This window comes from Protobothrops mucrosquamatus, unplaced genomic scaffold, assembly GCF_001527695.2.
Source record: "Protobothrops mucrosquamatus isolate PMUCROS unplaced genomic scaffold, P.Mucros_1.0 scaffold_69, whole genome shotgun sequence".
NCBI classification, from domain to species: Eukaryota; Metazoa; Chordata; class Lepidosauria; order Squamata; family Viperidae; genus Protobothrops; species Protobothrops mucrosquamatus.
Window position 1 is genome coordinate 1,028,321 of NW_015386145.1, and position 17,437 is coordinate 1,045,757.

The 17,437-nt window shown below is 37.1% G+C and overlaps 1 protein-coding gene across 1 annotated transcript in view; it reads left to right on the plus strand.

Moving 5' to 3' along the window:
• Positions 1-7,643: 7,643 nt before the first annotated feature.
• Positions 7,644-17,437, plus strand: part of NIPAL2 (NIPA like domain containing 2) — a 33,884-nt gene continuing 24,090 nt past the window's right edge. The window contains exons 1-4 of the mRNA XM_015813451.2: positions 7,644-7,811; positions 9,702-9,770; positions 11,270-11,441; positions 16,548-16,607. Coding sequence (XP_015668937.1) covers positions 7,716-7,811; positions 9,702-9,770; positions 11,270-11,441; positions 16,548-16,607 — 397 coding nt within the window. The 5' untranslated portion in view covers positions 7,644-7,715. The remainder of the gene's footprint in view (positions 7,812-9,701; positions 9,771-11,269; positions 11,442-16,547; positions 16,608-17,437) is intronic.

Sequence of the window (17,437 nt, forward strand, 5' to 3'; positions counted from 1 at the left end):
AAAAGCTAAAACTGTAATTAGAAATGTGTGTGGATACGACCTGACTGGTGAAGTAAAATAGGTTTTTTGAACGCTATGTCTCAATAATTTGCTGCATAGATAATCTCCAGCTGCATTATTTTCTGATCTTTCTTGATTGATCTCCCAAGGGTTTGGTCTGAAAAACCTCTCAAGTGTACAGATTGTAAATTCATTGGATTCAACTTGTTTATCTCATTCTTCAATTTAAAAAAGGAAAAAACAGTGCAGTTGCACCCGCCAAGCTGAAATTAATTTGAGGTGGAGGTAATCCTGACTATGGGGCAGGAAGCAGCAGTGGAGAATGGAAACAGCTGCCCATGCCCACTTCCAAAAATGTACCTCATAGGGAGATTCCTTTCTTAGAAGATTAATGTTATTGCTTTAAATCTCACTGTCAACTTTTATGGTTTTAGTCATGTACTGCAAGCTTGCATCAATTGGCATTCGGGAATTAGATTTATTAAAATGCTTGGATAGGTTTCAAAGGCTCCTGTTTTTTACTCTAGCATCTATTATTTCATGGTCTTTTTAAATTCAAAATACATGCAGAGATGACTAAAAATTCCCCAGCCACCATTTTAAGGTTGCCAATGTTGAGAAACACTACTCTGGTGATTCCTGTGCTGAGTAGTAGGTTGATCTAGATGACCTTTAAGACCTCTTTCAACTCTGAGTCTTTGTCTATTATTACTACAAGTACAATTTAGTTGACCTTAATGTATTTTGATTTTTAAAAAACCAGCAAAATGATAGGTAATTTAGAATACTTTGTGGAACAGATTAGGGTTGAAACATAAATTTCCCGAAAATAGCTTGTCCATCACTCTATCTTCTTCAAGATGCTTCTGCAGAATTATCTCATTTCAATTCACTTTCTTAGCATATATACCCTCTAGATGGCAGCACCTAGTCAAATCTTCTCTGAATTCAAATATTAGCTCTCAGTCCTTGGATGGAAGACCACTAGGAAATACCATAATAGTATATTAGCTGGAGAAATTTTAAAATTTCCCAGAAAAAGACAATGGCAAACTATTTCTCAATTATGTCCAGGGATATTTACATGAAGCATTATACTACAAAGTTCAGATCTAACCATGTTTTCTTTTTCAATACATCTACCATAATCTGAATGTAATATATCTTTGATAAATTGATTAGGGCAGGAAAATGCTCTTTAGGTATGGCTGAATGCGAGTTTTTCAACATAGTTCACATGGTGAATTACCCCAAAAGCTACTGAATATCACGTGCACAGTTTGTATTATTTTCAAGGATTGGCTTAAAGAGCATAGGATATACAGTATTCATACCAAGTTTCTACAGGTAGTATTCAACTTAAAACCATTCATTTAGCCACTGCTTGAAATTACAACAGCCCTGAAAAGGGTGACTTATGACTAGTCTTTGCACTTACAATGGTTACAGCATCTCCACAATCAAAATTCAGGCACTTGGCATGTATTTATGATGGTTGCAGCATCCTGGAATCGTGTGTGCCATCTGAGATCTTCCCTGCCGGCTCCTGACAAGCAAAATCAATGGGGGAAGCCAGATTTGCTTAACGAGGGCATGATTCATTAAACAACTGCAGTGATTCACTTAACAACTGTGGCAAAAAGGTCATAATATTGGGCATGACTCACTTAACAAGTGCTTTGCTTAGCAACCAAAATTCTGGTCCCAATTGTTGTTGTAAGTTAAAGACTACATGTATATCTCTGCAATGAGATATTTGCTAAGCATTGCTAGATGCTTCAGCTATAATCATGACCATCATTTGCCATGATCAACAATCCTTCCCTCTATAAAAATGCCACTTACTGCATTTGTTGGTACTGAAAGTCAAGGGACAAATTATACAGTGGATTTATTTTTCTGAAAGCAAACACAGGGATTACTGCACCGAACAAGGATGTCAAATTATCTGGAGCTGAATGCCAGCCTTTCCAAACCTGGGGCCAATCTATATCATTTCAGATTACTGCTGAAACGAACTCATATGATTTGTATAAAAAACAAACATTGTACTTGTCCACAGAACTTTCATGGGAACATACAACTAAAATGATAAAACGAATAATAAGTAACAAAGTTAAGAAAAATTTGTTATGCAAGGCTTATGTTCAACATATTTAAAAATGACTTGGATGTGGATTTATAAAATATGATATGCAAACGTGCAGATGACAGGAACATTGGGAGATGGCAAAGACTTCAGAAGGCAGCATCGGGGTCAGGAGAATCTTGACAAGCTGAAACATTGGCAGAAACCAGGAAGATGGATTTCAACAGCAACAAATGCTAAATGCTACTTTGGATAGGAAAAAGGCAACAGATGTGGGATGGAACCTTCCTGCACATGCAAATAGGATGTGAGTGTATCATAAGTTGAACATGAGCCAAGAATTTGATGCAGCCTAGGACAGCATCCACTTTTCTTTTTTTACAGCTGCAGTCAAGATCAATAAACATTACCATTCCTCTCTGTACTGCATTATTTAAACTCCACCTAGAGTATTGTGTCCAATTCTGGGCACTGTATTTTAGAAAGAACATGAGCAAAGTGGACCATGTCCAGAGAAGAAGAACGAGGAGGGTAAGGGACCTGGAAGGAATGCTTTGAGGCTCTGGGTATATTTAGCTTGAATAAAACTGTGGGAGACATGATAGCATGTTCAAGTAACTGAAGTGATGTCATGGAGAAGACAGGACAGAATTGTAGAGTTGTTCCAGAAAAGAAATGGGATTTCAATTACAAGGAAGTAGATTTTGTTTGGATATCAGGATGAACTTCCTAAATATTGAGAGTTGTTCATAGAATAGCATAGAATATCAGAGCTGGAACGGACCTTGGAGGCCTTCTAGTCCAACCCCCTGCTCAAGCAGGAGACCCTACAATTTCAGACAGGTCGCTGTCCAGACTCTTCTTAAAAGCGTCCAGTGATGGAGCACCACAACCTCTGAAGGCAAGCCGTTCTACTGGTTGATTGTTATCACTATCAGGAAATTTCTCCTTAGTTCTAGTTCAATAATGGATCAGCCTGCCTCAGGAAATAGTGAATCTCTCTCACCGAAGGAATTTAAACTATGTCTTGGATGCTGTAATAGTGGGATTCCACTCTGGGCAGAAAGTTGAACTAGGTATCTTCAAGATCCCTTACAATGTTTATATTATGTGATTTACAACTTCAATTTAGGATTGAATGAATAGTCCTGGATCCCGTACACACTTGACCAATAATAAGATACAAAATACAAAACAGATCAGGTAGGTCTGCTCCAATGGATTTTTTTTCTGAATATTTCATGGTTACAAGATAGTGCCTGTTTAAAATGAATCAGAATAAAGACAATAAAATTGCACCAAATTGTATTAAATGTGTTTCAAATCTGTCTTCTGCCATGGATGCTTATTAAACAGATATCTTAACAAAATTCAAGAACCAGTGACTCCATTCATACATAATGCTATTCCACATAATGCTATTTTAATCACTTTGTTGAGCAAATCAGTATTGCCTGGTGGGCCCATAACCTTAAACCATATGAATTTGAACATAATGCTAAGTCCAGTACAAACAAATCACATTAAGGCTTCATGTTACATGTGAACAAGAGGCAAACAGAAGAAATTATGATGTTGTCCTGTGTCATGACATCATCAAGCAAATGGCATGAATTATGTAATTTGTGCCAGCTGCATCATAATGATATACATTATGTAAAGACAGAGTTTAGGATTGGCATAATTTCAGATCAGATCAAAGCCCCAGAATTTGTTTTTTAATAAACATGTCTACCACATAGAGAAGTCAATGTGAAAAATCTTCCTTTAAGTCTAATCTTTTTTCTGACATCTAGTTTCAGTGTTCAGACTTGTTTAGTATATACTTTATATTCCTCTACTTGTAGTATGAGATACAGCATAGCCAAGCAAAATGACAGTGGCTTTGTAGTTACAGATCAATTAGCCCTTGATTTTTCATAGATGAAAAAGACCAAAGACAATATTACAGCTTATATGTAATTGGTAGCTCTCCCCACATATATATACAAACAAACAAACAAGGACCCAATCTCACATCACCAGATAAGGAGATCAAAAGTTTGGGGATATGTTAATATTATCACAACTGACATTCTAAAGACATTGTTTGAATAAGAAAAGAGTTAGCCATTTTAACAAAAGAGCTTGTTTGACAGTCAGCTGTCAAGGTTTAAAAGAGGTCCATTATATGATTGTTCTTTGCATTAAATTCTGGATTAAAATTACATTTAAATTTTACTTCCTTTACTCCATCCTGCTTTTGATTATCTTTAAGAATTGTTGATGGTCTTGTGACTTAGACCTTTTAAAAACTGTAATATTTTGTGTACATGGACTGGAATTTTATATGAAATTGTGGGTTTGATCTTTGACCTCTGTTTACTATAATACTGATTTCTCTCTAATTTGATAGCATGGAGTCCCTACTAGTACAGTGGTTCATTGTAAACAAGCTGCTCACTTTACATAGCTATGTTTGGCCAGCTCTTAAGTGAAGAAGTATGCATGGTGTATACTTTGGATGCTGTAGTATACTATAGGAATAATAAAACCCACATAATAACTGTTCAGCTTCATAGGTAACATACACATTTGAAAAAAGTGATTGCATGCCTATTACGGGGGAAAAAACCCACAGTTCAGTGGGAGGTTACCTCCACGCAATTCTACACAGAGCTGCAGTTTTACCCAGGAGAATTTTATATTTTATTTTAGAGCCAGGTTGGTCTAGTGCAGGGGTAGGCAACCTTGGCTCTTTTATGACTCGTGGACTTCAACTCCCAGAATTCCTGAGCCAGCTGGCTCAGGAATTCTGGGAGTTGAAGTCCACGAGTCATAAAAGAGCCAAGGTTGCCTACCCCTGGTCTAGTGGTTAAAGCACCAGGCTAGAAACTGTGAGTTCTAGTCCCATCTGAGGCCTGAAAATTGGCTGAATGACTTTGGACCGGTCACTGTCTCTCAGTCCAATTCAATCCACAGGGTTGTTGTTGGGGGGAAAATAGGAGGAGGAAGGAATATTAGGTATCCTCACCATCTTGAGTTATTCATAAAAATAATAAATAAAAATATATAAATGTAACCCAATGAATTTGATGGGGGGGTGTCCCCCAGAGAAATATATACAGGATTACAGCTTTAATCATTTGATGTTTTATTGCTTTGCATTATTCAGAATGTGAAAAATCTATAATATCCTCATTTTATTACCAATCCTAATCTCTGTCACAATAGCTTCATCATTCAAGACATGAAGAGAATGTGTTTCAAATATACTGGACAAATGCAGAGAACACAAACATGGAAAGAAGTGGTTGTTGTGATACTAGTGTGGATTTTTGCTGTCTCTTCTCATTTATTGATTGTCAACCTTTTTGTAAGGTAAAGCAAAATATATTCCATTTACAAATGAGGCTGTCTCAATTGGTTTGCAATTTGACACAGCTTTACACAGTTTAGACAGCAAATAGCTATAATATTTGTGTGCAGAGTTTTCCTACTTATAACCTCTGCAGCAGTAATATAATATGAACCATGAAGAATCTGACCAAACAGGTATTTCAAGTTGATATATATTGACATAGTCTAAATGAGTCTCTTTTTGGTTTGCTTTGAATCATCTTTCACTTAAAAACATTTATTCAACTTTCTTTTAGAAGTTTACTCCAGTTCCCATTCTGCTCTCCAGCCATCACAATTTTTTTGCACTTATTACATGCATTCAAGTATTCATGGGAGAAAGACCTTGCTATCCCGCGCATAGCTCAACTGCTTAAATCACACCACATCGATGCATTTCCTTGCATTTGCTCTCTTTCCTCATGCTTCCCCTTCTAATTATGGTTATAAATATTTCTCAGTAGTAATACAAGTGTTTCCTGCCAAAGGAGCCATGAGTTTTTTTCTCACAGTCAATGAGCTGAGATGCATTAAAAGAGACTGTTGCTATTATGGCTGGATGGCTTGTATTTCTGGGACTCTTGCCCAGTAATAATAACCGAGCCTGTAGGAGAGCAAAGATTGGCTGCCAATCTCATTATTCAATCAAAGAGTTTTGCCTGACAATATGGTCTCCCTGTGCCCCAATGTAAGCAAAGGGCAGCCACTTTGTAGCCATGGGAGATTGGCAATATTAAAGCATCAGGCCCTAAGAAATGGCATTCTTTTCTAAATGTTACTGGCATTCATTTCTCAAACAAATCCTTGTTTCCTAATTATAGCTAATTTCCTAATGACAGAACTACCTCTTTCATTCTGCAGGCCCACAGCTATTTATTAAGCATCTGCTCCTATCCTCCTTGACCACAGGCCAATGGACAACGTTGTGTGAAGAAATTCCATATGTAGCCATTCAGGAATCACCACGTGTCTGCAATGATTCCTGCTGTATCAAGCCTTCTTGGATTGGATGACACCAACACACAATTTAATCATAGTTTCATAAATTGTGGGTTGGGTTTGAACAACTTGCCCAATCTTCCCTGTGTTCAGCATAATATATTAAACCAAGACCAGTCAAACCACATGATGGTTTAGGTCAGATTCTCTGACACAGCCAGTCTGAGCAGAAACCCTGGAATTCAATTCAGTTCTACTCTATTCTAAATAGCTGTACCATGCACTGCAGCAAGAGGCAAGGCTGACTGTTGCATTTCCATATCCTGAGATGTCAATGGCCATTTGTGAGGTCACCATTCACCAGCACAAGCTTTATTGTCACTACTCTGTGTACACAATGGCACACATTAAAATGAAATTTTAATGCCCACTCTCAAAAGAATACACACACATACACACATATTTATACATATATTCCCATATATACACTCATACATATATACATGTACTCTGTGTGTGTGTGTGTGTGTGTGTGATATGTCCATTTTGAATACATAGCAGGGGGAAAAAAGTGTTGAGAATTAAATACTATCCGGTACAAAGCTATTAGTTGTTCTGCTACGGATACCACAAAGCCTCCTCCCAGAAGGTAATAAAGAAAACTGGTCATGGAGAGGATGTGTAGCATCTCTGACAATACTGCAGATCCTGGTCACATTGAACTAATTTGTATGGGAAGGTGTCCCCATTTTTCCAACCTGTGTTGAAGCATTGCTTCCCTTTTAAAGGGCTTTGGCAGAAAGCATATAACCCCCTGGGACTACCACACCTTCCTACAGCCATCTGTAATGAGTTCATTTTGTCAGCATCTTGCTTTCAACAGTGGCCAAACCAGGAAAGAGTTATTATTAGGGTCTTTTTGGCGTGGATATTTTTAAGACACACTTTCTGGCGTGGATATTTTTAAGGACATTTACCGGTATTTATCAGAATCAGATAGTTTCATCCTGTGCAGCTATTCAAAGATTAGTAAAGTTCAGCTGCCAAAATAAACATTTTCTGCTGCAGTAGCAGCATGCATTCTGCTTTCTTTCCGATTCACGCCCCTTCTAGTCCCCGATTCTCTTTTGGGTCAACCCCACCCCATGTACAAACACCTTGCTGTGAAAGCATCCGGTCCCATCGCCCAGCGCTCCGGCCCCAGGAAGTTCACCTGGGCTTGAAAACCGGTTTCTTCGGCTCCCAGCGTCCCTTGGGGCGTTGGTGTAGCTAAAGAGCCCGGAGAAGCGGGGACGAAGTAGTAGAGACTATGGGATCGTCTCACTTACTCCAAAACACCACCTTGGGAGGGAGGGCGAGCAGGCGCGACTTTCTTTCCCAAGGCTGGTATTTTGCAAACGAACAGGTAAGGAGAAGAGAAGCTGGTACCGAGGGCTTCTTCCCGCCCTCTCGAGGGGCTAATTTAGCGCAGCATTTCTAACCCTAGCTACTGTAAGACGGATGGACTTCAACTCCCAGAATTCTTTAGGCAGCCTACTGGAGAACCTGCTTGCTGAGGAATTCTGGGAGTTGAAACCCATCCGTCTTACAGTAAGCTAAGGTTAGAAACATTGCTTAGCGATCTGCTCTGAAGTAAGATCCATTAAAGCAGTGTTTCTCAACCTTGACAATTTTAAGGCATGTGGACTTCAACTCCCAGAATTCCACAGCCAGCATTGCTGGCTGTGGAATTCTGGGAGTTGAAGTCCACATGCCTTAAAATTGTCAAGGTTGAGAAACACTGCATTAAAGTCTCCCGGAGTAAGGTGAGAACAGCCTAAGCAGAGCAAGTAAGGTGAGAACAGCCTAAGCAGAGGGCAGTGTCTAACCCAGATGGGCTCCACTTGGAACAGGTATAGTCGCCCTGCTTCCAAAAAGTCAGGGCAAGCTGTAAAGCAGCTGGAAACTGCATGGATGAGGACATCAAGAATCTGCTCCCTTGAAGGATTCGCCGTTTCTGAGTATAAATAAGGTTCCTACTCATTGCTGCGCTGCACTGCACTGCTGGAATCTTAGACTGGGGATTAAAATGGGGTAACTTTATACTGTGCTCTTTAGTGATGATGGGCCCAGTTCACATTTCTTCTCTTGTGATTTAGGACCATTGCTATATGCTCAAATAAACACAGTATAGTTTACCAATCAGATCCTCTTCTTCGCCCCACTTCCCCATCCCATATTTTGAACATGTCTGGGTTCTTATTTTAAATCCAGGCACCATTATAATTAAAGGAACAGAAAAGAGTTTGCTTCTGTTGCTAAGCATGTCTATTGGGGATTAAGCATCACCCTTTGCAGAAAAACAACAAGCATACATTAATAAAAAAAAATTAAAATGTTACATAAAATGACAGTTTACCAACAGGCTTTTTAATCCCACATTTGCTGAAAATCTTAAAGGTAAACAGGGAGGAGTCCTTTTGGGAGCTCCTGAACTGGAAAATGTCCATTTTTAATCAACGTCTGGGTAAATTATCATAGGGAAAATCTATCTGTTGTTTGTTGTTTTAATATTCTAGTTTAAGCATGGTTTTAAAAATTACTTTTTAGTATGAGCTTTGGTGTTAATGAACAATTGCCATTTTGAATGAGGAATAAGACATATGTTTATAATGCTTTCCTACTATAACTGGATTTAAATTTGCCAGATGTGTTCCATAGCAAAGTATAGTCTTCCATAGAGCTGGAAAAGACCTTTTACGGAACTGAGTGTAACCTTCTGTTGTTTATTGTTTTAACATTCCAGTTTAAGCATGGTTTTAAAAAATACTTTTATTACGTTCCATTGTAATTATTATCTTTAAGCGGGGAGTGGAGGGAGGTGGGTTTGTTGTTACTGCATCTGTTGAGATGAGATTCAGTCATTTCTGATGGTCTAAAGAAGGCTGTTAAACGTCTACTGAATGTTTCTGCTGCTAAGAGAATCTGATGATTATGGTTCATATTCATTATCCGATTCATATTTCTGTTTTGCATCATGGAAATGCAACAGACAGACACCCACATCCACCCACCCATACACACCCACCCACCATATATTTTATAGCCTAAGAGCTCTGGATATTTTAGTAGCAACCCAGAGCATGTTTAAAACTTGATGTCATTTATTAGTCCTCCCAAACCGATTTATAGAATAATGTGATCTAAGAAAGATTTAAAAATCAAATGGTTTTATAAAAGAATATAAGTATAGGAATATATTCTGGAAATTTTGAAAATTTTATCTGACAGTACATAAATTATATGTATTTTTCAGACTTTGCTCTTTGGCATCCTATTGGCAATCACAGGAAACATTTTTATCAGTATCTCCTTGAATGTGCAGGTATGAAAAACTTCATTGTATTGCAAGCTGTGGAACTATATGTAGATTGGGAGGCATTAGATAAAATTGGAATTTAGTCACACTTAAAGCAGACATTTTAAAATAATAGATAAAGTTGGTGTGACACCTTAATGTAACTAATTTCACTAAGATAAAGTAGTATTGAGTGAAATTGTAGTTGCAGTGTGGTTACAGTATAATATATGTATTCATATATTATTTATACATTTTTAAAACATGGCCCATATTTCTTTCTGATTTATGCATATATGCATAAGTGCAATGCAAAACATATGTGGACAATACATGGGCAAAAACATCTTAATGTAGAATTATACCATAAGAATAAGAACTGCTTATAAAAATCATTTGTAATAAAATTAAACTCATGTATTAGAATACTATGTTATACTGTACATATCTTTCAGAATTAATGTGTGTGTTTTATAGCGTTGCACCCTCTATTAATATCAACTTTTGGATTGGGAAGTTATACTTTAATTAATTTAATAAAATAAATATATCAAAGGAACAACTCTATGTTAAAGCAAATCTAAATTATTTGTATTCTGAGAATCAATTAAAGGTAGTCAATTCTTATAAAAGGTCTCGATGGTATTTTTCATTTCCACCATGTATGAATAATTTGGTCAACTTATGTTGCCAATTAATCCATTTAACAATTGATAGACACTTCTGTATTATGTGTATGCCACCAGTCTTGTGAAGCTTGAAGGACATATTATATTACCTTTAAGATACAAATCTTAGGAATGAAATGACTTACAGGATCAAAAAAGTTGAAAACCTAGAGAGAGAGAGAGAGAGAGAGAGAGAGAGAGAGAGAGAGAGAGAGAGAGAGAGAGAGAGAGAGAAGACTAATGAAAATTTCTATTGGCTCAAGATCATTTCTCAGTTGACAGTCATGGCCATACACAACCAATATTCCCTTTAATTTTTTTGATAAATCATTTTATTTATATTCTCCAGCTCCATGGTTATATTCTCCATGTTCCCCTTATTCAAGCGACAAACACACGATTGAAGCTTCCTTTCTGATTTCTGGAAACAAAATGCTTATCTTGGAATTGATGTGAGACTATCTTAAATATTCAAAGTTTCTAAAATATTTTTGCTTGAAAGTCCAAAATATCCAAGCATTACAAATTACCTACACAGAATACTAATTCTTGACGCCTGATGTTTTTTTCTATAAATTCTTATTTAGGGATCAAAGATTCATATAATAGCCCCAGTGTTGTATTATTTCATAAAGGTGGAAAAAATATGTGTACTACCATATTAATGTTCACTTATCATTAATCTATTAATTTGTATCTTTCATTCTCATATCTGACTTTCAGAAATATACTTTTTTTAAATAACCACAGTGTTGTATTATTTCATAAAGGTGGAAAAAATATTTGCAGTACCATATTAATGCTCATTCTCCATTAATCTTTTAATCCATATCTTTCATTCTCATATCTGACTTTCAGAAATATTCTCATCTTCGGTTGACCCAACAAGTCATTCAGAAACCTTGTTACAGAAGCAAACTCTGGTGGTGTGGAATTATATTTATGGGAATTGGAGAAATTGGGAACTTCGCAGCCTATGGATTTGCTCCAGTTATGGTTGTTGCTCCTTTAGGAAGTGTGGCTGTCATTGGTGAGACTTCCCATCCTTCACTTTATGTGTGTTAGTTGGGATGAACCCAAATAATATTGTGGGGCCCTTGCTGCCTTCTGAGCTTGGTTGTTTTCTCGAAAACATTTCATTACCCAGCTAGGTAACATCATCAGTTCTAGAAGGGAATGGGATTTTCTAGCACTGTTAACATTTCATAATTGTGTAATGAAATATTTACAAGAAAACAGCTAAGCTCAGACAGAACCAGGGACCCCATAGTTCAGCGATGGCGAACCTTTTAGAGACCGAGGGTCCAAACTGCAACCCAAAACCCACTTATGCATTGTCGAGTGCCGGGTGGGTGTGGCCCATTGGCTGGGTATGGCCATTGGGTGGGCATGGCCCATTGGGTGGGCATGGCTGCGGTGGTAACGGCAGACTGGGTGGGACTAAAAAGTTCAATCAATTCCAACTTTGCGAGATCTTTTTTTTTTTCCGCGAGAAGTTGAAATTGACTGATTGAACCTTTTTTTTTGGGGGGGGTGCACGGCGGAGGAGGCCTAAAGCAAAAAGGTTTTATAAAACCCAGCTGGAGGCCTAGGACTGGGGCGACGGTGTGCGTGCCCACAGAGAGGGCTCTGAGTGCCGCCTCTGGCACCCGTGCCATAGGTTCGCCACCACTGCCATAGTTCAACCCTGAGCTATAAATATTCTCTTCCATTGGTACCAAACAGTATTATTTTAAGGTTCTTTAAAAAGCATGTGACTATGTCATAGAACTGCCCTGCTCAGACATCACAGTCTCCTCCTCTGGATGCTAGTTGGTCTCATTTTATCTGGCACTGAAAATTGCTATTAATGTACTTAGACAGATGACAGTTCTCAGAACTTTTCAGACAAATGACAGTCCTAGAAAAAACAATTCCATGCAGATATCTTATTGTTGTCAACTTGTTCCTGTCAAGCTGAATACTGTCTTTGTTCTGAAACATAAAAGCAGAAGCAGTGCATGGTTGGTATATGTGACTGGTTACATGCAAGCTGAAACAATTTAGGATGCTACTGAAATAAGGACTGATGCTAGTTAAATTCCAGGTCTTAAATTTCAAAATACATTATTACAGCTGAAGTACAGGATTAAAATGAAATAAAACATTGGATGACATTGTTGAAAGAAAAATCTTCATCATGGTCCAGTCCAAGCTGGGAATAAACAAAATGGAGACTGCTTTAGAAAGAAGGTTGTAGTTTATTGAAGGGCAGAGACAGACAGAAGTGTGGCTCTGGGAAAACTAACCACATGTAGCTAAGAGTGGTGGGTTTTTATATCTTTTTGGGCTTTTGAGGTTGTTTCCTGTTCCTGTTTGAGGCTTTGTATTTCCTGTGTCATGTACTTTGACCTGAGTCTGAGTGTGCTCTTTTGGTATTGGTGGGTTAATCCTATTATGTCCCCAAAGATCATGTCTTTTAGCGTTTGGGTGGGGTATGTAGATTTTAGGGGTCTTTGTCTTCCTAATCCCATCAGTTTCTAGCTTCCTGGCTCCAACCTTCCTGAATGGATTATTACATCTGCATTTCTAAAAGCTGATTTCTGCTGAGTTTTCTGGCTGGGGGGAGGGAGAAGTTTCTGCCTTTTTTTAAGTTCTCCATTATTCCTTTGGAGAAATATATTCTGCCTTTTTAATATTCCCCCAATTCTTTCTCTGGATTCTTCCCACAACATCAAGATGGTCAACAAACTGAGTTTTAACTATGGGAGATCTAATTTTCACTGCCACCATACAGTGTTTTGCTATGATCTAGGTTGTATTGTTTAAGTTTATTGTTTATTGATTAATTAAATGGCCATATCAAATCGTAATATGTCATCAAACTAGAGTAAAATTAACATAACATATCTGAATATAAAAACGTATTCAGTAAAATAATCCAATAAGATCATCTCCTTGGCAGTTTACCCAAAGGATCTAGGTAAGAAGTTCTCAGTTGGATGATTTTAGTTATAAACTTGCCAGTCTTTCTGTCTCTCCAGATGTTTGTACCTTGAAGGAGGTAAGATAATTTATTGATGGATTGTCTGGTCAATTTGGATTATGGATTTAGAATTTTGTGAAAAGTTAAATCATATAAAAGTTATTTGTTCTTTCAAATGAAGAAGGGATTAGATGTAAGCAGGGTGAATATCCCTATAAATGCTACAGACACATTGATCGGTTTCATTATCCCTTAGTTCCATAGGGACAAACATATTTTCTTATATGGGATCTTAGAATACATATGTTCTTTGTAATAATGCCAAAGGCAAAATATTATGCCTTGCCCAGAAAAAAAAATCTTTGCCTAGTTTGGGAAATGTGAGGAGAGATAACTGATTGCTTTGTTGTAATAGACTCTTATTTCATCTGGAATTTGATATTCAGTCACTGCAGATGTGTATATGTTTCATACAGTCATATCCTAACGATCATGTAAGCCCTGCTAATAACTCTTTAATTTTTATTCTATAATATTAATGTTAAACTTGAGAAGACATCTTTAGAAACATGTCGTCTTTAGAGAAGATTTGGGCCTAGTTCAGGGGTAGGCAACCTTGGCTCTTTTATGACTCGTGGACTTCAGCTCCCAGAATTCCTGAGCCAGCCATGCTGGCTCAGGAATTCTGGGAGCTGAAGTCCACGAGTCATAAAAGAGCCAAGGTTGCCTACTCCTGGCCTAGTTGATATAAGATACATCAAAACTGTACCACTGTATATTGCTAAGGCATTTTCGCATTGTAAACCACTCTCCAAAAGCAGAATACAAATTCTTCCACATAGATTGCTCATGTTTCAGGAAAATCATCATAGCTTCTTCCCCACTACATAGTTTTCAATATGGAGGCAATTTGAGACTCTGCCCATTCTCCAACTCCTGCAGGCTAAGAGGGTCTATTTGAGATGCAAGTCTGCAATTGTGATGTGAAGTAGATCTTGGAGGAGCAGTGATTTATATTCTGGAGTGTTTTCCCTCCACATTCACTCCTTTCGATCATTCTGCTGTAGTTTAACGTTGCTTGGATACCAGTACTTTTTGCTTGCAAAAGCTGTCAGCCTAAATGTTTCACATGAAGTGATGGTCTAAGTAGATATATATTTTAAGTGCATCTCCAAAAGGATCACATTTTTTAATCTGCATATAGAACTCGATAGCTTTTTACAGCAACTACATTTAAACTACTTAAAAGTTGGGGGAATTATATTTCCTGGGGAGGGAGCATTCCTATTAAAAACATACATTTTTGCAGGTTGCTATTTCTCTTTTTAATCCCTTGAGAGCAGGTCAGTTTTCAATTTTTATGGATCATTGGCAAAATAAAATATGCTAGATATATTTTTTCAAAAAGGAACAGTTGAAGTAAGCAGATTGCCTAAATTTAAAGCCTTCTTGCTAGAAATCATGAGAAATAATCTCCCAAAGCTTGGCAAAGAGTTAATATAAAGCCTGGTGAGAGTTTGTAGCGGATTGAAGTAAGAATTAGGTAGTAGAATCCTAGGATGATGCAAATGATAATATTTGAGAGTTTGGCTGCTGTACAGTACACAAATAAAATGCAGCAGTTCATTATAATGGTGTAGTATTATTTTTTTCTATGTGTGCTAAATGTGGGGAACTGTTACGTAATAAGCTTGTCTCTCCTGTGCTTATTAGAATGACATTAATTATTTACCCAACGCATATAAATACAAATACTGTAAGTTGCCCTCATCAAGAGATATCTAACACACTGGTGGTTGTCACCAACTACAGGACATTTAAAAGGGAGCTGAATTTCAGTAGCTGGAATAATTTGCAAGAAGTAGGGTAGAAGAGGAAGGTAAGTCACAGAGTTAGGCAGGTCATATTATTGCAACACTATAATCTGTGGCCTGGTATGAGCCCAATGGTGATATGCAACTGATGAAAAGAAAGAAGCTGCGATGGGTCCTGAACAGATTAATGTGTAAGAGAAGGAATAAGCTATGTAAATGTTGCCTTGGCAAACACAGTCAGTTAACTTTCATCCAGCACTCTCAGCATGACTCACTTTAAATTATAGATGCAAAGATGAGCAATGCATCAAAATAGGAGCTTGATAAAGGGCGAGGGTTTTTCTGAAGAAGCCATCTGAGTGGACATAATTAATTTTTTTCACTGGTTTTTCAGTTGATTATTGCTTTGTACAGGCAAAACCTTTGCACTGGTTATTCATTTTTACTCTCTTTAATTTAACTGTGTCAGATTTACAAATGGACTGAATACCTAACTGTGGTTATCTTCTACCTCCTAGCTCAGCAACACAGTGTGCACAGACCCCCAAAGCTAAACTGAAGAAGAATTAAAAAGCTTATTAGAAATGGCCAACATTTTACAAGATTGCCAAGATTTCGTCATTGTTTTTCCATGGGATATGGATGCCAAAATATTGTGAACTTGTAGGCATTAAGAAAAAGTGAATTAGAATTTTTATGCATTAACGGCCATACCAATATGCAAAATTGCACAGTGGTTTCCACTCCCCAGAAAGCCTTGGCTTAAATCACAAGTATTCAGTGAACTAATAGGGCAGTAGTTGGAACACTTCAGAAGCTACAGTTAAGTTTTCTTTCTTTAATTTATGATTTGTACACCACCAGCTACAATGAGGCTGTTGGCAATTTACAGCCATAAAAATTCCTAACTAAAACTACCTTCGTAACCTACCAAACAATAGCATCTGCAGGGTAGAAGTGACTGAGCACCCTTTTTTAAAAAGTACATTGACACACAAGTGTACAGAAAGGCAAGGCCTTTATTATGTTGCCAAGACCAACATCTTGATTCCCATTGCACTGCTCCTAAACAATGGAGAAGACCTATTTCCTAAGAAACTTTATAGACATAGTCCTATTTCTTCAAACTTAAAAGTTGTGAATAGTAAGCAATTGACCATGGCTAAGACAGACTAGAATGCCTGTTGCCTTAGCCAAATGCTGAAAGGATTTAGTTGATAGGTATTTATTTTAGGTGTCCCAAATTTCTCCATTAATCTGCTTAGCTTTGCCTATTACACTATCCAAATAATTTATCAAGACTGGCTACATTTTAAAAAATATATTATCTTATGTAACATTAATATTTCTTCCCCAGGTAGTGCTGTTATAGCTGTCTTATTCTTAAAAGAGAATTTTAGATCTCAAAGTATATTGGGTAAGTAATGTAAAGAATCATTGCCAAATTATTAGTTGATGTATTGTTTATTCACTTTGCAAACGCATCGCCTTCACTGTAATTCAGCACAATTTAAAAAATAATATAAATGGACGTTTCCCCCCACTTTTTACACTAACTTGGTCACTTACAAAAGTATTTTAATAAAATTTTGCTGGTGAATATTTGCAATAAATTGAACTTTTCTTACCATCTCAAACAATTTTATATTAATTAATGTATAATTAATTTAATAATTATTCCCTTCAAATATCTTTATTCCTTTAGATAAGTTAACAATCCAATGTTATTTTTGGCCCTGAGATTACAGCAGTTACTTGCAAATGTAACATATTAAAGATGACTTCTGGTCTCAAATTTTATTACAATAATCCTTTTTGTAGCATCTGTTTATATTTCTAAGTGGGATACTCTGATTGATTTGCCTTCTTAGGAACAAATTCCAGGAGCAGATTTAGAAGCTAATTGTACAAAAAAATTATCCTGTTTTCATCAGATTGTGGTCTCCATAATGAATGGAGATTTTTCTGTCTGCTATATGTGAAATATATACAGTATATGATTTATTCATAAGTTTTATATCTTCATTACTTTGCTGATAAGTGAACTAATTATTTTAAAAGGAATGGCTCATGTGGCTTGGGAAGAATGTATGTGTTCAAGATTTTTTGCACAATAAATAATACAGAGGCACAGGGCTTTTTTTGTCATAGAACACCCAGAACAGAGTTCCGGCACCTTTTTTGGATGGAACCTTGTAGGGTAGGCAAGGCAGATTATATGACGTGTGTGAGTTCCGGCACCTTCCT